A 25,396-nucleotide genomic window follows, 5' to 3' on the forward strand; every position below is an offset into this window, starting at 1 on the left:
GGACATGATTTGGAAAGGCAACACACCTGTCTATATAAGATCCCACAGTTGACAGTGCATGTCAGAGCAAAAACCAAGCCATGAGGTCAAAGGAATTGTCCGTGGAGCTCCGAGACGGGATTTTGTCAAGGTACAGATCTGGGGAAGGGCACCAAAACATTTCTGCAGCATTGAAGGTCCCCAAGAACACAGTGACCTCCGTCATTCTTAAATGGAAGAAGTTTGGAACCACCAAGACTCTTCCTAAAGATGGCCGCCTGGCCAAACAGAGCAAACGGGGGAGAAGGGCCTTGCTCAGGGAGGTGACCAAGAACCCGATGGTCACTCTGACCGAGCTCCAGAGTTCCTCTGTGAACATGGGAGAACCTCCCAGAAGGACCACCATCTCTGCAGCACTCCACCAATCAGGACTTTATGGTAGAGTGGCCAGAAAGAAGCCACTCCTCAGTAAGAGACTTCAGAGTTTACCAAAAGACACCCGAAGACTCTGACCATGAGAAACAATATTATCTGGTGTGACGAAACCAAGATTGTACTCTTTGAACTGAATTTCAAGCATGGCGTCTGGAGGAAACCTGACACCATTCCTATGATGAAGCATGATGGTGGTGGCAGCATCATACTGTGGGGATGTTTTTCAGTAGCAGGGACTGGGAGACTAGTCAGGACCAAGGAAATGATGACCAGAGAGTAAAGAGCGATCCTTGATGAAAACCTGCTCCAGAGCACTCAGTACCTCAGACTGGGGTGAAGTTTCACCTTCCAACAGGACAATGACCACAGCCAAGACAACGTAGGAGTGGCTTTGGGACAAGTATCTGAATGTCCTTGAGTTGCCCAGCCGGAGCTTGAACCCGATCTCACGTCTCTGGAGTTACCTGAGAATAGCTGTGCAGCGATGCTCCCCATCCAACTTGACAGAGCTTGAGAGGATCTGCAGGGAAGAATGGGAGAAACTCCCCAAATACAGGTGTGCCAAGCTTGTAGAATCATTCCCAAGAAGACTTGAGGCTGTAATCGCTGCCGAAGGTGCTTCAACAAAGTACTGAGTAAAGAGTCTGAATACTTATGTAATGATTCAGTTTTAAATTTGCACAACTGTATAATCTTCTTTTGCGTTGTAATTATGGGGTATTGTGATGTCATAGGGTATTGTGATGTCATTATGGGGTAGTGTGTGTAGATTGAGGAGGAAAAAACAATGTAATCCATTTTAGAATAAGGCTGTAACGTAACAAAATGTGGAAAAAGTCACAGGGTCTGAATACTTTCTGAATGCACTGTATATTATGAGGACATTTAGTAAGGTTTAAGTCTATGCCCTTGATCTGTCAAGAGTAGGAATTCTTCAGTAAATTCTTTGTTGTCATTCAACAAGAGGCGACTCGTTTTCATGTACATTTTTTCTTCTGAAAATACTGCACCATATCTCAGATGGAAAAGTGTGTGTGGTCAAGATCTCTTTGGCAAAAACGTCAGTTACAGATTTCTTGTTGTCTTAGTCAGAATGAATCTATTTTGAGGAAGTGTATACTGGCTACGGCATCACAAAATGGACAAACGGTACCTTTGCAGTTTTTTCTGTTTTTCCAAGGAAGGTTTTTTCTGGGAGTATGAAGCTCCCTCGTTAGGTTCCCCTAGACCACATTACTGTTCTCCAGCCGAAAGCATGCTGACACCCTACTTTCCTGTCCTCTCCTTCAGGGATGTTGGTTGTGCGGCCTCCTGCTGGGACTGACAACAAGGAGGACAAGAGCAGAGGAGCCATGAAGCTCCGAGTGGACCTCTCACGGAGAAAGACAGGTTAGTCTCCTCACTATATACCACACTGCTACCAACCAGGGGATAGTCGGAGAAGCCCCCAAGGTTTTGACCAGAGGGTGTTCCTACAGCCTAATAATCACAACTACTGCCAGTTTAATGAAATCAAACCTTTTGGGATTGATATTTGTGTTTATTAAGGATCCCCATTAACTGCTCTTCCTGGGGTCCAAACACATTAAGGCAGTTAGATCACCTAAAACAGCGGGCTCACGCGTCACCTAAAACAGCGGGCTCACGCATCACCTAAAACAGCGGGCTCACGCATCACCTAAAACAGCGGGCTCACGCGTCACCTAAAACAGCGGGCTCACGCGTCACCTAAAACAGCGGGCTCACGCGTCACCTAAAACAGCGGGCTCACGCGTCACCTAAAACAGCGGGCTCACGCGTCACCTAAAACAGCGGGCTCACGCATCACCTAAAACAGCGGGCTCACGCATCACCTAAAACAGCGGGCTCACGCACCACCTAAAACAGCGGGCTCACGCACCACCTAAAACAGCGGGCTCACGCACCACCTAAAACAGCGGGCTCACGCACCACCTAAAACAGCGGGCTCACGCACCACCTAAAACAGCGGGCTCACGCACCACCTAAAACAGCGGGCTCACGCACCACCTAAAACAGCGGGCTCACGCACCACCTAAAACAGCGGGCTCACGCACCACCTAAAACAGCGGGCTCACGCACCACCTAAAACAGCGGGCTCACGCATCACCTAAAACAGCGGGCTCACGCATCACCTAAAGCAACTCTATATTCTGTTCATTAGCGTGCTTGACTCATTAATCCAATATTTTCCCTCGTTCAAAATGCATACAAATGAATCCCGTAAGTTACCAATAAACTTCTTCCAAACAAATCAAACAACATTCCTAATCAATCCTCAGGTACCCTAATATGTAAATAAACGAAATTTAAGACGGAGAATACCAGAGCGCAACAAACATTACAGCCAAAATGGGAGCCACTTGCTAAAACTACAAATTCTAAGTCATCTTTCAAAAGACAAGCCTGAAACTCTTTCTAATGACTGTTGACATCTAGTGGAAGCCCTATGAACTGCTATCTGGGAGGTATTCCTTTTATATTCCCATTGACAGCCATAGTAATCCAGGGTGAGCTGGGAAAAAAATTCTGTCTGGATTGTCCTCCGGTTGATGATTTGACTGGGAGCTAATATGTATAATTTCAGACCTAATAATGGGATTTCTTGTTGTTGGCAGGTAAAATGAGTAAGGCCTCAGCTGAATCTACAGACCAAGTGATGGAGGAGGAAGTAGGTCAGCTTCCGATTACAGACCAGATGGAGGAGGCGGAGGACGAGGAGGAGGAGGTAGGTCAACATCAGATGATCTTTCTATGTCCCCTGCTTACTTTTTCAAATGTATCCACCTGGGCACAAACATTGTTTTACCAAAAACAGTAGTACACTAGATGGGGAATTGGGTGCCATTTGGTGAACAGCCGGACTGTAGCTTCTGTGGCAGACAACAGGACACTACGATCACTCTGGGGCTATTCTCATGCTTTTTCCTCTTGGATGTTTTTTAATAGACTGTCATGACTGTTTATTCCTCAGGCTGGGAGCTCAACAGAGACTGTGAGACCCTCCTCTTCTCACACCAAGAGGAAGCCTTCTGTTGCAGCCAAGCAAGTTGGAGGGAATGAGTCAGACACCTCGGACGAGAGTGGACAGGACGATGGCGCCTCAGATGGTAAGGTCTACCACTAGATCTGGGGCCAGCACGGGTTTTAGTGCTTCTTAAATCTTTTGGCTGGGATCCCGTTAACTTCTCTAGGGTAGAGGGCAGCATTTGGAATTTTGGATGAAAAGCCCAAATTAAACCACCTGCTACTCGGGCCCAGAAGATATGATATGCATATACCTGGTAGATTTGGATAGAAAACACTAAAGTTTCCAAAACTGTTACAATAGTGTCTGAGTATAACAGAACTGATTTGGCAGGTGAAAACCTGAGAGAAATCCATTCAGGAAGTAGTTTATTTTTTGGTTTTGTAGTTTTCTATTCAATGCCATTACAGAATCCATTGACTTAGGACTCAAATTGCAGTTCCAATGCCTTCCACTAGATGTAGAAATTTTAGAAATTGTTTCAGGCTCGTATTCTGATAAATGAGGGAGTAAGACCAGTCTGAATGAGTGGACCCTTACGTGTCAGAGCTTTGTCATGCGCGCGACCGAGAGAGTGCCTTTCTTGTTTACCCTTTATATTGACGACGTTATTGTCCGGTTGAAATATTATAGATAATTTAGGCTAAAAACAACCTGATGATTGAATATAAACATCGTTTGACATGTTTTTATGAACTTTACGGATACAATTTGGATTTTTTGTCTGCCTGTTTTGACTGGATTTGAGCCTGTGGATTACTGAAGAAAACGCGCAAACAAAATGGAGGTTTTTGGATATAAAGAGGGACTTTAATGAACAAAAGGAACATTTATTGAGTAAATGAATATCTTTTGAGTGCCACCATATGAAGATCATCAAAGGTAAGTGATTTAATTGTATCTCTATTTCTGAGTTCTGTAACTCTTCTACTTGGCTGGTTACTGTTTGTAATGATTTGTCTGCTGGGCTGTGTTCTCAAATAATTGTAAGGTATGCTTTTGCCGTAAAGCATTTTTTAAATCTGACACCCTGGTTGGAGTCACAAGAAGTTCATCTTTAAACCTATGTAAAATATGTTTTGTTTTCTGAATTTTTATAATGAGTATTTCTGTAATTGCGTTTGACGCTCTGCAATCTCACTGGATGTTGGCCAGGTGGGACGCTAACGCCCCACATACCCTAGAGGTTAACGGGATCGATATGACAACAGCCAGTGAAATTGCAGGGCGCCAAATTCAAAACAGGAATCTCATAATTAAAATTCCTCGAACATACAAGTATTTTACACCATTTTAAAGATAAACTTGTTAGTCCCACCACAGTGTCCGATTTCAAAAAGGCTTTACGACGAAAGCACGGCATATCATTGTTAGGTCAGCACCTATTCACAGAAAAAGACTGCCATTTTCCAGCCAAAGAGAGGAGTCACAAAAAGCAGAAATAGAGATCAAATTAATCACTAACCATTGATGATCTTCATCAGATGGCACTCATAGGACTTCATGTTACTATGTATGTTTTGTTCGATGTTCATATTTATATCCAAAAATCTGTTTACAATTGGCACGTTATGTTTTGCCTCCAAAACATCCAGTGATTTTACCGAGAGCCACATCAATTTACAGAAATACTCATAATAAACATTGATAAGAGATACAAGTATTATACATGGAACTTTAGATAAACCTCCCCTTAATGCAACCGCTGTGTCAGATTTCAAAACAACTTTACGGAGAAAGCACACCATGCAATAATCGGAGTACAGCACTCAGAGCCCAAACAAGCCATAAGGATATCCGCCATGTTGTGGAGTCAACAGATGTCAGAAATAGCATTATAAATATTCACTTACCTTTGATCTTCATCAGAATGCACTCCCAGGAATCCCAGTTACACAAATGTTTGATTTGTTCGATGAAGTCCATAATTTATGTCCAAATACCTCCTTTTTGTTCGCGTTTAGTACACAATCCAAACTCACGACGCGTGGGCGAGTCCATGCGAAAGTTCAGACAGTCATATTATAGTTCGTAGAAGCATGTCATACGAAGTATAGAATCAATCTTTAGGATGTTTTTATTATAAATCTTCAATAATGTTCCAACCGGAGAATTCCTTTGTCTGTAGAAATGTGATGGAACGCAAACTAACTCTCACGTGAACGCACGTGGTTAGCTCATGGCACTCTGCCAGACCCCTGACTCGAAGAGCCCTCATTCCCCCCTCATTCACAGTAGAAGCATCAAACACGGTTCTAAAGACGGTTGACATCTAGTGGAAGTCTTAGGAAGTGCAGTATGACCCCACAGACACTGTATATTGGAATGACAAAGAGTTGAAAAACTACAAACCTCAGATTTCCCACTTCCTGGTTGGATTTTTCTCTGGTTTTCACCTGACATGAGTTCTGTTATAGTCAGACATCATTCAAACTGTTTTATAAACTTCAGAGTGTTTTCTATCCAAATCTACTAATAATAGGCAACTGGTCCTGAGTAGTTGCAGTGTGACACGTTCTTCTTCACCATCTCTCTGTACAGTGCATTTGGAAAGTATTCAGACCCCTTTACTTTTTCCACATTTTGTTACCTTACATCCTTTTTAAAAAAAATGATTAAATTGTCTCCCCCCTTATCAATCTACACACACTACCCCATGATGTCAAAGCAAAAAACTGGTTTTTAGATCTGTTTTCAAATGTATAAAAAATGAAAAACATATCTTATCTACCTCTGTATTCAAATCCTTTGCTATGTGACTCGAAATTGAGCTCAGGTGCATCCTGTTTCCATTGATCATCCTTGAGATGTTTCTACAACTTGATTAGAGTCCACCTTTTGGTGAATTCAATTGATTGGACATGATTTGGAAAGGCAACACACCTGTCTATATAAGATCCCACAGTTGACAGTGCATGTCAGAGCAAAAACCAAGCCATGAGGTCAAAGGAATTGTCCGTAGAGCTCCGAGACGGGATTTTGTCAAGGTACAGATCTGGGGAAGGGTACCAAAACATTTCTGTATCATTGAAGGTCCCCAAGAACACAGTGGCCTCCATCATTCTTAAATGGAAGAAGTTTGGAACCACCAAGACTCTTCCTAAAGATGGCCGCCTGGCCAAACGGGGGAGAAGGGCCTTGGTCAGGGAGGTGACCAAGAACCCGATGGTCACTCTGACCGAGCTCCAGAGTTCCTCTGTGAACATGGGGGAACCTCCCAGAAGGACCACCATCTCTGCAGCACTCCACCAATCAGGACTTTATGGTAGAGTGGCCAGAAAGAAGCCACTCCTCAGTAAGAGACTTCAGAGTTTACCAAAAGACACCCGAAGACTCTGACCATGAGAAACAATATTATCTGGTGTGACGAAACCAAGATTGTACTCTTTGAACTGAATTTCAAGCATGGCGTCTGGAGGAAACCTGACACCTATGATGAAGCATGGTGGTGGTGGCAGCATCATACTCTTGGGATGTTTTTCAGTAGCAGGGACTGGGAGACTAGTCAGGACCAAGGAAATGATGACCAGAGAGTAAAGAACGATCCCCCAATTTCGTGGTATCCAATTGTGTAGTAGCTACTATCTTGTCTCATCGCTACAACTCCCGTACGGGCTCGGGAGAGACGAAGGTTGAAAGTCATGCGTCCTCCGATACACAACCAACCAAGCCGCTGCTTCTTTAACACAGCGCACATCCAACCCGGAAGCCAGCCGCACCAATGCGCCGGAGGAAACAACGTGCACCTGGCCACCTTGGCTAGCGTACACTGCGCCCAGCCCGCCACAGGAGTCGCTGGTGCGCGATGAGACACCCCTACCGACCAAGCCCTCCCTAACCCGGGCGACGCTAGGCCAATTGTGCGTCGCCCCACGGACCTCCCGGTCGCGGCCGGTTACGACAGAGCCTGGGCGCGAACCCAGGACTCTGATGGCACAGCTGGCGCTGCAGTACAGCGCCCTTAACCACTGCGCCACCCGGGAGGCTTGAACCCGATCTAACATCTCTGGAGAGCTGAGAATAGCTGTGCAGCGACGCTCCCCATCCAACTTGACAGAGCTTGAGAGGATCTGCAGAGAAGAATGGGAGAAACTCCCCAAATACAGGTGTGCCAATCTTGTAGCGTCATACCCAAGAAGACTTGAGGCTGTAATCGCTGCCAAAAGTGCTTTAACAAAAGTACTGAGTAAAGAGTCTGAATAATTATGGAAATGATATTTCAGTTTTTTTTAAATTTGCTAAACTGTATAATCTTATTTTGCTTTGTAATTATGGGGTAGTGTGTGTAGATTGAGGAGGAAAAAACAATGTAATCCATTTTAGAATAAGGCTGTAACGTAACAGAATGTGGAAAAAGTCACAGGGTCTGAATACTTTCTGAATGCACTGTATATTATGAGGACATTTAGTAAGGTTTAAGTCTATGCCCTTGATCTGTCAAGAGTAGGAATTCTTCAGTAAATTCTTTGTTGTCATTCAACAAGAGGCGACTCGTTTTCATGTACATTTTTTCTTCTGAAAATACTGCTCCATATCTCAGATGGAAAAGTGTGTGTGGTCAAGATCTCTTTGGCAAAAACGTCAGTTACAGATTTCTTGTTGTCTTAGTCAGAATGAATCTATTTTGAGGAAGTGTATACTGGCTACGGCATCACAAAATGGACAAACGGTACCTTTGCAGTTTTTTCTGTTTTTCCAAGGAAGGTTTTTTCTGGGAGTATGAAGCTCCCTCGTTAGGTTCCCCTAGACCACATTACTGTTCTCCAGCCGAACTAAAGCATGCTGACACCCTACTTTCCTGTCCTCTCCTTCAGGGATGTTGGTTGTGCGGCCTCCTGCTGGGACTGACAACAAGGAGGACAAGAGCAGAGGAGCCATGAAGCTCCGAGTGGACCTCTCACGGAGAAAGACAGGTTAGTCTCCTCACTATATACCACACTGCTACCAACCAGGGGATAGTCGGAGAAGCCCCCAAGGTTTTGACCAGAGGGTGTTCCTACAGCCTAATAATCACAACTACTGCCAGTTTAATGAAATCAAACCTTTTGGGATTGATATTTGTGTTTATTAAGGATCCCCATTAACTGCTCTTCCTGGGGTCCAAACACATTAAGGCAGTTAGATCACCTCAAACAGCGGACTCGCGCGTCACCTCAAACAGCGGACTCGCGCGTCACCTAAAACAGCGGAATCACGCGTCACCTAAAACAACAGACTCACGCGTCACCTAAAACAACAGACTCACGCGTCACCTAAAACAGCGGACTCACGCGTCACCTAAAACAACGGACTCACGCGTCACCTAAAACAACGGACTCACGCGTCACCTAAAACAACGGACTCACGCGTCACCTAAAACAACGGACTCACGCGTCACCTAAAACAGCGGACTCACGCGTCACCTAAAACAGCGGACTCACGCGTCACCTAAAACAACGGACTCACGCGTCACCTAAAACAACGGACTCACGCGTCACCTAAAACAGCGGACTCACGCGTCACCTAAAACAGCAGACTCACGCGTCACCTAAAACAGTCTGTTAACTGTCTTGTTCAGGAGCAGAACGACAGATTTGTACCTTATCAGCTCGGGGATTCGATCCAGCAACCTTTCAGTTACTCGTCCAACACTCTAACCACTAGGCTACCTGCCGCCCCATATCTACTTACAGTACCTTAGGAAAGTATTCATACCCCTTGACTTTTTCCACATTCTGTTACTTTACAGCCTTATTCTAAATTGGTTAAAATGTTTTTTTTCCCATCGATTTACACACTACCCCATAATTAGCAAAAACAGGTTTTTATTACAAATGTAAAAACTGAAACCTGACGTGAGTATTCAGTGAGTATCCCGTATTCCCTACTTGACGTGCGTATTCCCTACTTGACGTGCGTATTCCCTACTTGACGTGCGTATTCCCTACTTGACGTGCGTATTCCCTACTTGACGTGCGTATTCCCCTACTTGACGTGCGTATTCCCCTACTTGTCGTGCGTATTCCCCTACTTGTCGTGCGTATTCCCCTACTTGACGTGCGTATTCCCCTACTTGACGTGCGTATTCCCGTACTTGACGTGCGTATTCCCCTACTTGACGTGCGTATTCCCCTACTTGACGTGCGTATTCCCCTACTTGACGTGCGTATTCCCCTACTTGACGTGCGTATTCCCCTACTTGACGTGCGTATTCCCTACTTGACCAGTGAAACAAGATGCACCTGAGCTCAATTTCAAGTCGGAATACTCGCGTCATCCTTGATGTTGCTACAACTTGATTGGAGTCCACCTGTGGTACATTAATTTGATTGGACATGATTTTGAAAGAAACACACCTGTATATATATATATAAGGTCTGACAGTTGACAGAGCAAAAAACAAGATTCTCTGGTCTGATGAAACCACGATTGAACTCTTTGTCCTGAATGCCAAGTGTCACGGTGACACATGTACAGTGCCTTGCGAAAGTATTCGGCCCCCTTGAACTTTGCGACCTTTTGCCACATTTCAGGCTTCAAACATAAAGATATAAAACTGTATTTTTTTGTGAAGAATCAACAACAAGTGGGACACAATCATGAAGTGGAATGACATTTATTGGATATTTCAAACTTTTTAACAAATCAAAAACTGAAAAATTGGGCGTGCAAAATTATTCAGCCCCCTTAAGTTAATACTTTGTAGCGCCACCTTTTGCTACGATTACAGCTGTAAGTCGCTTGGGGTATGTCTCTATCAGTTTTGCACATCGAGAGACTGAAATTCCTCCTTGCAAAACAGCTCGAGCTCAGTGAGGTTGGATGGAGAGCATTTGTGAACAGCAGTTTTCAGTTCTTTCCACAGATTCTCGATTGGATTCAGGTCTGGACTTTGACTTGGCCATTCTAACACCTGGATATGTTTATTTTTGAACCATTCCATTGTAGATTTTGCTTTATGTTTTGGATCATTGTCTTGTTGGAAGACAAATCTCCGTCCCAGTCTCAGGTCTTTTGCAGACTCCATCAGGTTTTCTTCCAGAATGGTCCTGTATTTGGCTCCATCCATCTTCCCATCAATTTTAACCATCTTCCCTGTCCCTGCTGAAGAAAAGCAGGCCCAAACCATGATGCTGCCACCACCATGTTTGACAGTGGGGATGGTGTGTTCAGCTGTGTTGCTTTTACGCCAAACATAACGTCTTGCATTGTTGCCAAAAAGTTCAATTTTGGTTTCATCTGACCAGAGCACCTTCTTCCACATGTTTGGTGCGTCTCCCAGGTGGCTTGTGGCAAACTTTAAACGACACTTTTTATAGATATCTTTAAGAAATGGCTTTCTTCTTGCCACTCTTCCATAAAGGCCAGATTTGTGCAATATACCATAGGATTGTTGTCCTATGGACAGAGTCTCCCACCTCAGCTGTAGATCTCTGCAGTTCATCCAGAGTGATCATGGGCCTCTTGGCTGCATCTCTGATCAGTCTTCTCCTTGTATGAGCTGAAAGTTTAGAGGGACGGCCAGGTCTTGGTAGATTTGCAGTGGTCTGATCCTCCTTCCATTTCAATATTATCGCTTGCACAGTGCTCCTTGGGATGTTTAAAGCTTGGGAAATCTTTTTGTATCCAAATCCGGCTTTAAACTTCTTCACAACAGTATCTCGGACCTGCCTGGTGTGTTCCTTGTTCTTCATGATGCTCTCTGCGCTTTTAACGGACCTCTGAGACTATCACAGTGCAGGTGCATTTATACGGAGACTTGATTACACACAGGTGGATTGTATTTATCATCATTAGTCATTTAGGTCAACATTGGATCATTCAGAGATCCTCACTGAACTTCTGGAGAGAGTTTGCTGCACTGAAAGTAAAGGGGCTGAATAATTTTGCACGCCCAATTTTTCAGTTTTTGATTTGTTAAAAAAGTTTGAAATATCCAATAAATGTCGTTCCACTTCATGATTGTGTCCCACTTGTTGTTTATTCTTCACAAAAAAATACAGTTTTATATCTTTATGTTTGAAGTCTGAAATGTGGCAAAAGGTCGCAAAGTTCAAGGGGGCCGAATACTTTCGCAAGGCACTGTACATTAAATATTTTTCCACTTCAGTTACTTGATGTGGAATAGAGTTCCATGTAGTCATGGCTCTATGTAGTACTGTGGAATAGAGTTCCATGTAGTCATGGCTCTATGTAGTACTGTGGAATAGAGTTCCATGTAGTCATGTCTCTATGTGGTACTGTGGAATAGAGTTCCATGTAGTCATGTCTCTATGTAGTACTGTGGAATAGAGTTCCATGTAGTCATGTCTCTATGTAGTACTGTGGAATAGAGTTCCATGTAGTCATGGCTCTATGTAGTACTGTGGAATAGAGTTCCATGTAGTCATGGCTCTATGTAGTACTGTGGAATAGAGTTCCATGTAGTCATGTCTCTATGTGGTACTGTGGAATAGAGTTCCATGTAGTCATGTCTCTATGTAGTACTGTGGAATAGAGTTCCATGTAGTCATGTCTCTATGTAGTACTGTGGAATAGAGTTCCATGTAGTCATGGCTCTATGTAGTACTGTGGAATAGAGTTCCATGTAGTCATGGCTCTATGTAGTACTGTGGAATAGAGTTCCATGTAGTCATGGCTCTATGTAGTACTGTGGAATAGAGTTCCATGTAGTCATGTCTCTATGTAGTACTGTGGAATAGAGTTCCATGTAGTCATGGCTCTATGTAGTACTGTGGAATAGAGTTCCATGTAGTCATGGCTCTATGTAGTACTGTGGAATAGAGTTCCATGTAGTCATGGCTCTATGTAGTACTGTGGAATAGAGTTCCATGTAGTCATGGCTCTATGTAGTACTGTGGAATAGAGTTCCGTGTAGTCGTGGCTCTATGTAGTACTGTGGAATAGAGTTCCATGTAGTCATGGCTCTATGTAGTACTGTGGAATAGAGTTCCATGTAGTCATGGCTCTATGTAGTACTGTGGAATAGAGTTCCATGTAGTCATGGCTCTATGTAGTACTGTGGAATAGAGTTCCATGTAGTCATGGCTCTATGTAGTACTGTGGAATAGAGTTCCATGTAGTCATGGCTCTATGTAGTACTGTGGAATAGAGTTCCATGTAGTCATGGCTCTATGTAGTACTGTGGAATAGAGTTCCGTGTAGTCGTGGCTCTATGTAGTACTGTGGAATAGAGTTCCATGTAGTCATGGCTCTATGTAGTACTGTGGAATAGAGTTCCATGTAGTCATGGCTCTATGTTGTACTGTGGAATAGAGTTCCATGTAGTCATGGCTCTATGTTGTACTGTGGAATAGAGTTCCATGTAGTCATGGCTCTATGTAGTACTGTGGAATAGAGTTCCATGTAGTCATGGCTCTATGTAGTACTGTGGAATAGAGTTCCATGTAGTCATGGCTCTATGTAGTACTGTGGAATAGAGTTCCATGTAGTCATGGCTCTATGTAGTACTGTGGAATAGAGTTCCGTGTAGTCATGGCTCTATGTAGTACTGTGGAATAGAGTTCCATGTAGTCATGTCTCTATGTAGTAGTGTGGAATAGAGTTCCATGTAGTCATGGCTCTATGTAGTACTGTGGAATAGAGTTCCATGTAGTCATGGCTCTATGTAGTACTGTGGAATAGAGTTCCATGTTGTCATGGCTCTATGTAGTACTGTGGAATAGAGTTCCATGTAGTCATGGCTCTATGTTTTACTGTGGAATAGAGTTCCATGTAGTCATGGCTCTATGTAGTACTGTGGAATAGAGTTCCATGTAGTTATGACTCTATGTGGTACTGTGGAATAGAGTTCCATGTAGTCATGGCTCTATGTAGTACTGTGGAATAGAGTTCCATGTAGTTATGACTCTATGTGGTACTGTGGAATAGAGTTCCGTGTAGTCATGGCTCTATGTAGTACTGTGGAATAGAGTTCCGTGTAGTCATGGCTCTATGTGGTACTGTGCACCTCCCATAGTCTGTTCTGGACTTGGGGATTGTGAAGAGACCTCTGGTGGCATGTCTTGTGGGGTATGCATGGCTGTCCGAGCTGTACGCCAGCAGCTCAAACAAACAGCTCGGTGCATTCAACATGTCAATACCTCGTATATATCAAAGCAGTGATGAAGTCAATCTCTCCTCCACTTTGAGCCAGGAGAGATTGACATGTATGTCATTATAGTTGGAGAGGCGTCCATCCACAATATAGCAGGAAGTCTTTCCAGCAGCAGACTATGATCAATAATGTCAAAAGCCACACTGAAGTCTAACAAAACAGTCCCCCCCCCACTCTTTTGATCATACTTCTCTCTCAACCAATCATCGTGGATGTAAACAAAACATGTTTGTCTCTCGGTCTTCCGCTGTGTTTATCCAGATACCACTTTGCAGGAGAGGATAGACTGCACCGCCTGTGGACAGCAGGTCAACCACTTCCAGCGCCACTCAGTGTTTGAGCACCCGATGCTCCATGTGCTCCTCTGCAAGGTAGATAGACCTGCAACACGTTCATTTGTCCTTTCTGTCTGCCCCCCCCTGTCTCTGTCTGCCCCCCCCTGTCTCTGTCTGCCCCCCCCTGTCTCTGTCTGCCCCCCCCCCGTCTCTGTCTGCCCCCCCCCGTCTCTGTCTGCCCCCCCCCGTCTCTGTCTGCCCCCCCCCGTCTCTGTCTGCCCCCCCCCCGTCTCTGTCTGCCCCCCCCTGGTCTCTGTCTGCCCCCCCCTGGTCTCTGTCTGCCCCCCCCCTGTCTCTGTCTGCCCCCCCCGTCTCTGTCTGCCCCCCCCTGTCTCTGTCTGCCCCCCCCGTCTCTGTCTGCCCCCCCCGTCTCTGTCTGCCCCCCCCCCGTCTCTGTCTGCCCCCCCCCTGTCTCTGTCTGCCCCCCCCGTCTCTGTCTGCCCCCCCCTGTCTCTGTCTGCCCCCCCCGTCTCTGTCTGCCCCCCCCGTCTCTGTCTGCCCCCCCCCCCGTCTCTGTCTGCCCCCCCCCCCGTCTCTGTCTGCCCCCCCCGTCTCTGTCTGCCCCCCCCTGTCTCTGTCTGCCCCCCCTGTCTCTGTCTGCCCCCCCCTGTCTCTGTCTGCCCCCCCCCTGTCTCTGTCTGCCCCCCCCTGTCTCTGTCTGCCCCCCCTTGTCTCTGTCTGCCCCCCCTTGTCTCTGTCTGCCCCCCCTGTCTCTGTCTGCCCCCCCCCCCGTCTCTGTCTGCCCCCCCCCCCGTCTCTGTCTGCCCCCCCCTGTCTCTGTCTGCCCCCCCCCCCGTCTCTGTCTGCCCCCCCTGTCTCTGTCTGCCCCCCCTGTCTCTGTCTGCCCCCCCCTGTCTCTGTCTGCCCCCCCCTGTCTCTGTCTGCCCCCCCCCCCCCCCCGTCTCTGTCTGCCCCCCCCCCCCCCCCCCCGTCTCTGTCTGCCCCCCCCCGTCTCTGTCTGCCCCCCCCTGTCTCTGTCTGCCCCCCCCTGGTCTCTGTCTGCCCCCCCCTGGTCTCTGTCTGCCCCCCCCTGGTCTCTGTCTGCCCCCCCCCTGTGGCAGGTTTTGAGCTGTTTGTCTTCTGAACAGAAATGCGACATATGGAAAGTTTTCTATTTTCTAATGTTCCTCCCTTGTTGTTTTCTCTTCCTCTAGTCGTGTTATAAGTATTACACCAGCGATGACATCAATAAAGACGAGGACGGCATGGACGAACAGTGCAGGTAGGTCCCCTCACAGAACACAGAAACATCAAATCAAATCAAATGTATTTATATAGCCCTTCGTACATCAGCTGATATCTCAAAGTGCTGTACAGAAACCCAGCCTAAAACCCCAAACAGCAAGCAATGCAGGTGTAGAAGCACGGTGGCTAGGAAAAACTCCCTAGAAAGGCCAAAACCTAGGAAGAAACCTAGAGAGGAACCAGGCTATGAGGGGTGGCCAGTCCTCTTCTGGCTGTGCCGGGTGGAGATTATAACAGAACATGGTCAAGATGTTCAAATGTTCATAAATGACCAGCAGGGTCCAATAATAATAAGGCAGAACAGTTGAAACTGGAGCAGCAGCACGGCCAGGTGGACTGGGGACAGCAAGGAGTCATCATGTCAGGTATTCCTGGGGCATGGTCCTAGGGCTCAGGTCCTCCGAGAGAGAGAAAGAAAGAGAGAATTAGAGAGAGCATATGTGGGATGGCCAGTCCTCTTCTGGCTGTGCCGGGTGGAGATTATAACAGAACATGGCCAAGATGTTCAAATGTTCATAAATGACCAGCATGGTCCAATAATAATAAGGCAGAACAGTTGAAACTGGAGCAGCAGCACAGCCAGGTGGACTGGGGACAGCAAGGAGTCATCATGTCAGGTAGTCCTGAGGCATGGTCCTAGGGCTCAGGTCCTCCGAGAGAGAGAGAGCAAGAAAGAGAGAAGGAGAGAAACATGGATGAATGGTCTAGGCAGGTCACCTCACAGAACACAAACATGGACGAATGGTCTAGGCAGGTCACCTCACAGAACACAGAAACATGGATGAATGGTCTAGGCAGGTCACCTCACAGAACATAGAAACATGGACGAATGGTCTAGGCAGGTCATCCTGTTGTTTTGGCTGAGTATCGACACCTCTCGTAGAATATTGGCAAAGATGCAACGACTCCTCTTTCTATTCTTGTTAGGGCCAGTTTGTGCTGTTCTGTGAAGAGAGTAGTACACAGCGTTGTACGAGATCTTCAGTTTCTTGTGAATTTCTTGCATGGAACAGCCTTAATTTCTCAGAACAAGAATAGACTGAGTTTCAGAAGAAAGTTATTAGTTTCTGGCCAGTTTGAGCCTGTAATCGAACCCACAAATGCTGATGCTCCAGATTCTTCTTTAATCAGGACAACAGTTTTCAGCTGTGCTAACATAATTACAAAAGGGTTTTCTAATGATCAATTAGCCTTTTAAAATGATCAACTTGGATTAGCTAACACAACGTGCCATTGGAACACAGGAGTGATGGTTGCTGATAATGGGACTGTACGCCTATGTAGATATTTCGTTAAAAATCAGCCGTTTCCAGCTACAATAGTCATTTACAACATTAACAATGTCTACGCTGTATTTCTGATCAATTTGATGTTATTTTAATGGACAAAAAATTGTGCTTTTCTTTCAAAACCAAGGACATTTCTAAGTGACCCCACACTTTTAAACGGTAGTGTACATAACTATATACCAACACAAAGAGGAAGTCACTTGAACCCAGTCTGTCACAAAGAGAAGATTGATATGGGAGACGAGCCGACACACATTCCATTTAACACATGTAAGATAAATGTTTTTGGAATTTAATTATAGGTAGCCTATAATATAGCCTATAATAATATTTAGCCTTTTAGTAAATATTCCGCAAACGGAAATACACAATGAACAAAAAAACGTTTACATTTCTCCTCATCACTCAGCCACATAATACCAGGGGATATCTGGTCTCTCCTCATCACTCAGCCACATAATACTAGGGTATATCTGGTCTCTCCTCATCACTCAGCCACATAATACCAGGGTATATCTGGTCTCTCCTCATCACTCAGCCACATAATACTAGGGTATATCTGGTCTCTCCTCATCACTCAGCCACATAATACCAGGGTATATCTGGTCTCTCCTCATCACTCAGCCACATAATACCAGGGTATATCTGGTCTCTCCTCATCACTCAGCCACATAATACCAGGGTATATCTGGTCTCTCCTCATCACTCAGCCACATAATACCAGGGTATATCTGGTCTCTCCTCATCACTCAGCCACATAATACCAGGGGATATCTGGTCTCTCCTCATCACTCAGCCACATAATACTAGGGTATATCTGGTCTCTCCTCATCACTCAGCCACATAATACCAGGGTATATCTGGTCTCTCCTCATCACTCAGCCACATAATACTAGGGTATATCTGGTCTCTCCTCATCACTCAGCCACATAATACCAGGGTATATCTGGTCTCTCCTCATCACTCAGCCACATAATACCAGGGTATATCTGGTCTCTCCTCATCACTCAGCCACATAATACCAGGGTATATCTGGTCTCTCCTCATCACTCAGCCACATAATACCAGGGTATATCTGGTCTCTCCTCATCACTCAGCCACATAATACCAGGGTATATCTGGTCTCTCCTCATCACTCAGCCACATAATACCAGGGTATATCTGGTCTCTCCTCATCACTCAGCCACATAATACTAGGGTATATCTGGTCTCTCCTCATCACTCAGCCACATAATACCAGGGTATATCTGGTCTGTCTCCTCATCACTCAGCCACATAATACCAGGGTATATCTGGTCTGTCTCCTCATCACTCAGCCACATAATACCAGGGTATATCTGGTCTCTCCTCATCACTCAGCCACATAATACCAGGGTATATCTGGTCTGTCTCCTCATCACTCAGCCACATAATACCAGGGTATATCTGGTGGTCTGTCTCCTCATCACTCAGCCACATAATACCAGGGTATATCTGGTGGTCTGTCTCCTCATCACTCAGCCACATAATACCAGGGTATATCTGGTCTCTCCTCATCACTCAGCCACATAATACCAGGGTATATCTGGTCTCTCCTCATCACTCAGCCACATAATACCAGGGTATATCTGGTCTCTCCTCATCACTCAGCCACATAATACCAGGGTATATCTGGTCTCTCCTCATCACTCAGCCACATAATACCAGGGTATATCTGGTGGTCTGTCTCCATAATACCAGGGTATATCTGGTCTCTCCTCATCACTCAGCCACATAATACCAGGGGATATCTGGTCTCTCCTCATCACTCAGCCACATAATACCAGGGTATATCTGGTCTCTCCTCATCACTCAGCCACATAATACCAGGGTATATCTGGTCTCTCCTCATCACTCAGCCACATAATACCAGGGTATATCTGGTCTCTCCTCATCACTCAGCCACATAATACCAGGGTATATCTGGTCTCTCCTCATCACTCAGCCACATAATACCAGGGTATATCTGGTCTCTCCTCATCACTCAGCCACATAATACTAGGGTATATCTGGTCTCTCCTCATCACTCAGCCACATAATACCAGGGTATATCTGGTCTCTCCTCATCACTCAGCCACATAATACTAGGGTATATCTGGTCTCTCCTCATCACTCAGCCACATAATACCAGGGTATATCTGGTCTGTCTCCTCATCACTCAGCCACATAATATCAGGGTATATTTGGTCTCTCCTCATCACTCAGCCACATAATACCAGGGTATATCTGGTCTCTCCTCATCACTCAGCCACATAATACCAGGGTATATCTGGTCTCTCCTCATCACTCAGCCACATAATACCAGGGTATATCTGGTCTCTCCTCATCACTCAGCCACATAATACCAGGGTATATCTGGTCTCTCCTCATCACTCAGCCACATAATACCAGGGTATTTCTGGTCTCTCCTCATCACTCAGCCACATAATACCAGGGTATATCTGGTCTTTCCTCATCACTCAGCCACATAATACCAGGGTATATCTGGTCTCTCCTCATCACTCAGCCACATAATACCAGGGTATATCTGGTCTCTCCTCATCACTCAGCCACATAATACCAGGGTATATCTGGTCTGTCTCCTCATCACTCAGCCACATAATACCAGGGTATATCTGGTCTCTCCTCATCACTCAGCCACATAATACCAGGGTATATCTGGTCTCTCCTCATCACTCAGCCACATAATACCAGGGTATATCTGGTGGTCTGTCTCCTCATCACTCAGCCACATAATACCAGGGTATATCTGGTGGTCTGTCTCCTCATCACTCAGCCACATAATACCAGGGTATATCTGGTGGTCTGTCTCCTCATCACTCAGCCACATAATACCAGGGTATATCTGGTGGTCTGTCTCCTCATCACTCAGCCACATAATACCAGGGTATATCTGGTGGTCTGTCTCCTCATCACTCAGCCACATAATACCAGGGTATATCTGGTGGTCTGTCTCCTCATCACTCAGCCACATAATACCAGGGTATATCTGGTCTGTTGCCTCATCACTCAGCCACATAATACCAGGGTATATCTGGTGGTCTGTCTCCTCATGACTACATAATACCAGGGTATATCTGGTGGTCTGTCTCCCCAGCCACATAATGTCAGGGTATTTCTGGTGGGCTTTGTGAAATAAGGACAAGCGTATATTGTGGTAGAAATTGAAATGGAGGATAATCCCAATTAAGCTACATGAGATTTTGAAGTTGACTTTGTCTTGCTATCTTAACTACGCCCCAAGGTGGTGTGCTGAAGGTGGCAACCTGATCTGCTGTGACTACTGCCACAACGCCTTCTGTAAGAAGTGCATCCTGCGTAACCTGGGGCGCAAGGAGCTGTCCATGATCACCGACGAGGACAGTAAATGGTCTTGCTATATCTGCAGCCCTCAGCCTCTCTCAGACATCGCCTCCAACTGCTCCAACATCTTGACCAAGCTGGAGAGCTTCTGGCGCACTGGGCGCAAGAAAGAGAGGGAAGAGAAAGAGAGGAAGGAGGTGAAAGGGCACAGTAAGGGTAAAGGTCACCACCACCATGGTAAAGCTGTGGTGAACGGTAAGGAACATTCAGACGGGTCAGGGACCCTCACCTTCTCCTATAAGACTCTGAAGGTCCCCAAGGAGCTGGTGAAGAGGACCAAGAAGCTGATTGAGACGACCACAGGGCTCAACAGCACGTTCATCCATTTCATCCAGCAGGCTGAGGAGGAGCAGGGAGCAGGAGAAGGTGGCAGCGGGACCAGACACAGACACCTCAAGGCCTTCAGGTATCATAACACATGTTGGTATTATGACTGCTACAAAGGATCTGAGACAGTCCAATTCTCATCTTTTGCTTAATTGCTATCTCGCTCTCTCTCTCTCTTTAGGTCTGTTCTGGCTGATCTGAAGAAGGCCCATGCTGCTCTAGAGAAAGACTTGGAGTCACAGTTCACTTCCCAGGACCAGGGGATGCAGAATGGGGATGCTGTTTCCAACACCGACGGCCATGACGGCCACGATCAGATAGACAATGGGCAAGAGGCAGAAGAGGACAAAATGGCCGACACTGAGGATGGGGAGGAGGATGGGGGTGTGTCAGAGGACACAGAGATGGAGGGGAGCCCCACCCCCACGCCTCAGGACCACTCAGAGACAGGCAGCCAGGCTAAAGACCAGACAGTGGTGAAAATGGAGGAGGAGGATGGAACAGAGGAGGAAGCTGACCGGGATAAAGACATCGTGTCCGTCGGGCCGTCCGTCCCTGACGAGCTCTTCCAGATGGTCAAGAGTTTAGCGGACTCCACCGGGTTAACGCCCGGTAACGACGCCACGGAACTCACAGCGGCTAGCCAATCGGAGAACCCCGCTGCTGGCTCAACCAGGAAGTCGCATGACACCCAGAAGGAGAAGGCCATGCCCAAGGTTAAGAACCTCATCTTGAAGCTGACGCCTGTTCCTGTGGTTACCACACGCGCCTCCAGGTCTAAGAGTAAGGATGGAGAGAAGGAGAGGAGTAAGGATGGAGGGAAGGAGAGGAGTAAGGATGAAGGGAAGGAAAGGAGTAAGGATGGAGGGAAGGAGAAGGAGAGGAGTAAGGATGGAGGGAAGGAGAGGAGTAAGGATGGAGGGAAGGAGAGGAGTAAGGATGGAGGGAAGGAGAGGAGTAAGGATGGAGGGAAGGAGAGGAGTAAGGATGGAGGGAAGGAGAGGAGTAAGGATGGAGGGAAGGAGAGGAGTAAGGATGGAGGGAAGGAGAGGAGTAAGGATGGAGGGAAGGAGAGGAGTAAGGATGGAGGGAAGGAGGGGAAGGAGAGGAGTAAGGATGGAGGGAAGGAGAGGAGTAAGGATGGAGGGAAGGAGAGGAGTAAGGATGGAGGGAAGGAGAGGAGTAAGGGTGTTGGGAAGGAGAAAGAGAGGAGTAAGGATGGAGGGAAGGAGGTGGAGGGAGATGGGGCCTCCGAGGAGGACAGCCGATGCTCCAGTCGCACAAAGACCACACCCCTCAGGAAGTCACCGGAGGGGAAAAACAAGATGTCCACCTCTCAGGAGAACATCGACTCAGAAGGCGAGGAGAAGAGCCCAAGCAAGCTGAAGAGGAGAACCAAGGGCAGCTCCGAGAAAGAACGGGGGAACACGGAGGAGAGGAAAGAGAGCAAGGCCTCCTCCATGGTAACCTCTGACCCTTCGAAACAGGACGTGGACTCAGATTCTGACGAGGTTCCAGACATCCTGGTCCAGACTGCAGCGGCGGAACACAGCTCGGACGAGGATGTGCAGCAGGACGCCGACAGTAACCAGGGCAACAAGCGCGCCAGGAAGTGCCTGTTCAAACTGAGCAAGAAAGAGCAGGTGGGAGAGGAGGAGGAGGAGCAGGTGGGAGAGGAGGAGGAGGAGGAGCAGGTGGGAGAGGAGGAGGAGGGGGAGGAGCAGCAGGTGGGAGAGGAGGAGGAGCAGCAGGTGGGAGAGGAGGAGGAGCAGCAGGTGGGAGAGGAGGAGGAGCAGGTGGGAGAGGAGGAGGGAGAGAATGACAAGGAGAAGACGGACAAGAAGCCGGCGGCCAAACGCAAACTGAAAGCCGACGACTCCGACAACTCAGAGTCTGACTCCGATGAAGACGCAAAGAAGAAAAAGAAGTCCTCCACGGCTTCTGACAAGAAGACATCCAAGAAGAAGCAGAAGGTCTCGGACGGCTCCTCCAACTCGGACCTGGAGAAGGAGATGAAGGGACTCAGCAAACTGACGACGGGGAAACGGAGGAGCAGCCGTGTGAAGAAGGAAAGAGAGGAGAAGGAGAACAAGAGCGGAGATCGGAGGCGGTCGTACGAACTGAAACGCAAAGCCAGAAGTAGAGGAGCCAAGCAGCAAGATTCATCGTCTGATGATGACGACGAGGAGGAGGAGGGAGGAGGGTCTGGAGAGGAGAGTGGAGACCAGCAGAAGATTAAACCCATCGTGGAGGAGACGGTGGTAGCAGGGAGGGAAACCTTCCACCAGTCCTCAGGTCAGTAGATGCTGTTTGGGTTAGGATTAGTCAGGTCAGTAGATGCTGTTTTGGTCAGGATTAGTCAGGTCAGTAGATGTTGTTTGGGTTAGGATTAGTCAGGTCAGTAGATGTTGTTTGGGTTAGGATTAGTCAGGTCAGTAGATGTTGTTTGGGTTAGGATTAGTCAGGTCAGTAGATGCTGTTTGGGTTAGGATTAGTCAGGTCAGGAGATGCTGTTTGGGTTAGGATTAGTCAGGTCAGTAGATGTTGTTTGGGTTAGGATTAGTCAGGTCAGTAGATGCTGTTTGGGTTAGGATTAGTCAGGTCAGTAGATGTTGTTTGGGTTAGGATTAGTCAGGTCAGTAGATGTTGTTTGGGTTAGGATTAGTCAGGTCAGTAGATGCTGTTTGGGTTAGGATTAGTCAGGTCAGGAGATGCTGTTTGGGTTAGGATTAGTCAGGTCAGTAGATGTTGTTTGGGTTAGGATTAGTCAGGTCAGTAGATGTTGTTTGGGTTAGGATTAGTCAGGTCAGTAGATGTTGTTTGGGTTAGGATTAGTCAGGTCAGTAGATGTTGTTTGGGTTAGGATTAGTCAGGTCAGATGTTGTTTGGGTTAGGATTAGTCAGGTCAGTAGATGTTGTTTGGGTTAGGATTAGTCAGGTCAGTAGATGTTGTTTGGGTTAGGATTAGTCAGGTCAGTAGATGCTGTTTGGGTTAGGATTAGTCAGGTCAGGAGATGCTGTTTGGGTTAGGATTAGTCAGGTCAGTAGATGTTGTTTGGGTTAGGATTAGTCAGGTCAGTAGATGTTGTTTGGGTTAGGATTAGTCAGGTCAGTAGATGTTGTTTGGGTTAGGATTAGTCAGGTCAGTAGATGTTGTTTGGGTTAGGATTAGTCAGGTCAGGAGATGCTGTTTGGGTTAGGATTAGTCAGGTCAGTAGATGCTGTTTGGGTTAGGATTAGTCAGGTCAGTAGATGCTGTTTGGGTTAGGATTAGTCAGGTCAGGAGATGCTGTTTGGGTTAGGATTAGTCAGGTCAGGTCAGGAGATGCTGTTTGGGTTAGTCGGGTCAGGAGAGATGCTGTTTGGGTTAGTCGGGTCAGTAGAGATGCTGTTTGGATTAGTCAGGTCAGGAGATGCTGTTTGGGTTAGTCGGGTCAGGAGAGATGCTGTTTGGGTTAGTCGGGTCAGTAGAGATGCTGTTTGGGTTATTCGGGTCAGTAGAGATGCTGTTAGGATTAGTCAGGTCAGTAGATGTTGTTTGGGTTAGGATTAGTCAGGTCAGGAGATGCTGTTTGGGTTAGGATTAGTCAGGTCAGTAGATGCTGTTTGGGTTAGGATTAGTCAGGTCAGTAGATGCTGTTTGGGTTAGGATTAGTCAGGTCAGTAGATGCTGTTTGGGTTAGGATTAGTCAGGTCAGTAGATGCTGTTTGGGTTAGGATTAGTCAGGTCAGGAGATGCTGTTTGGGTTAGGATTAGTCAGGTCAGGTCAGGAGATGCTGTTTGGGTTAGTCGGGTCAGGAGAGATGCTGTTTGGGTTAGTCGGGTCAGTAGAGATGCTGTTTGGATTAGTCAGGTCAGGAGATGCTGTTTGGGTTAGGATTAGTCAGGTCAGGTCAGGAGATGCTGTTTGGGTTAGTCGGGTCAGGAGAGATGCTGTTTGGGTTAGTCGGGTCAGTAGAGATGCTGTTTGGGTTAGTCGGGTCAGTAGAGATGCTGTTTGGGTTAGTCGGGTCAGTAGAGATGCTGTTTGGCTTAGTCGGGTCAGTAGAGATGCTGTTTGGCTTAGTCGGGTCAGTAGAGATGCTGTTTGGGTTAGTCGGGTCAGTAGAGATGCTGTTTGGCTTAGTCGGGTCAGTAGAGATGCTGTTTGGCTTAGTCGGGTCAGTAGAGATGCTGTTCCTGAAAGTGGTATTCTGGGCTGTCTGTTTCAACAAGGCAGACGGTTCACTCTATTGTAAACACAACTTCACATAAACGCCACTGATGTAACCCCTGACCTCTACACTGTCTTCCTCAAGTATATAGAGTAGCCAGCCAGGCTATTTTTTAGCAGAAGGAGCTCTGTTGGTGTCCTCTGGTAGTTTCTAATGCCTTGGTTCCATCTGAATACACAGCGAAATGATGGAATAATTCTAGAGAAAAGCCCTCCTGTAGGTTAACTCCAACCCTGTTCCTGGAGAGACCCTCCTGTAGGGTTTATACTCCAACCCTGTTCCTAGAGTGTAAACCTACAGGAGGGTATCTCTCCAGGAACAGGTTTGGATTATAAAACCTACAGGAGGGTATCTCTCCAGGAACAGGTTTGGATTATAAAACCTACAGGAGGGTATCTCTCCAGGAACAGGGTTGGAGTTAAAACCTACAGGAGGGCATCTCTCCAGGAACAGGGTTGGAGTTAAAACCTACAGGAGGGTATCTCTCCAGGAACAGGTTTGGAGTATAAAACCTACAGGAGGGTATCTCTCCAGGAACAGGGTTGGAGTTAAAACCTACAGGAGGGTCTCTCTCCAGGAACAGGGTTGGAGTTAAAACCTACAGGAGGGTATCTCTCCAGGAACAGGGTTGGAGTTAAAACCTACAGGAGGGTATCTCTCCAGGAACAGGGTTGGAGTTAAAACCTACAGGAGGGTCTCTCTCCAGGAACAGGGTTGGAGTATAAAACCTACAGGAGGGTATCTCTCCAGGAACAGGGTTGGAGTTAAAACCTACAGGAGGGTATCTCTCCAGGAACAGGGTTGGAGTATAAAACCTACAGGAGGGTATCTCTCCAGGAACAGGGTTGGAGTATAAAACCTACAGGAGGGTATCTCTCCAGGAACAGGGTTGGAGTTAAAACCTACAGGAGGGTATCTCTCTAAGAACAGGGTTGGAGTATAAAACCTACAGGAGGGTATCTCTCTAAGAACAGGGTTGGAGTTAAAACCTACAGGAGGGTATCTCTCCAGGAACAGGGTTGGAGTATAAAACCTACAGGAGGGTATC

At 46.7% G+C, this 25,396-nt stretch overlaps 1 protein-coding gene across 7 annotated transcripts in view; it reads left to right on the forward strand.

Moving 5' to 3' along the window:
• LOC110487800 (chromatin remodeler ATRX) overlaps window positions 1–25,396 on the forward strand; it is a 104,289-nt gene that overhangs the window by 21,239 nt on the left and 57,654 nt on the right. For 5 of the 7 annotated variants that reach the window (XM_090198938.1, XM_090198940.1, XM_090198943.1 and 2 more), the window contains exons 7-14: window positions 1,705–1,803; window positions 3,051–3,160; window positions 3,407–3,542; window positions 8,275–8,373; window positions 13,818–13,927; window positions 15,046–15,113; window positions 19,688–20,212; window positions 20,315–22,428. In XM_090198938.1, the coding sequence (XP_090055064.1) occupies window positions 1,705–1,803; window positions 3,051–3,160; window positions 3,407–3,542; window positions 8,275–8,373; window positions 13,818–13,927; window positions 15,046–15,113; window positions 19,688–20,212; window positions 20,315–22,428 (3,261 nt within the window). The remainder of the gene's footprint in view (window positions 1–1,704; window positions 1,804–3,050; window positions 3,161–3,406; window positions 3,543–8,274; window positions 8,374–13,817; window positions 13,928–15,045; window positions 15,114–19,687; window positions 20,213–20,314; window positions 22,429–25,396) is intronic. The other 2 variants (XM_090198941.1, XM_090198942.1) reach the window with 2 other exon arrangements.

This window comes from Oncorhynchus mykiss, chromosome 14 (genome assembly GCF_057628025.1).
Source record: "Oncorhynchus mykiss isolate SJ-2025 chromosome 14, ASM5762802v1, whole genome shotgun sequence".
Lineage (NCBI taxonomy): Eukaryota > Metazoa > Chordata > Actinopteri > Salmoniformes > Salmonidae > Oncorhynchus > Oncorhynchus mykiss.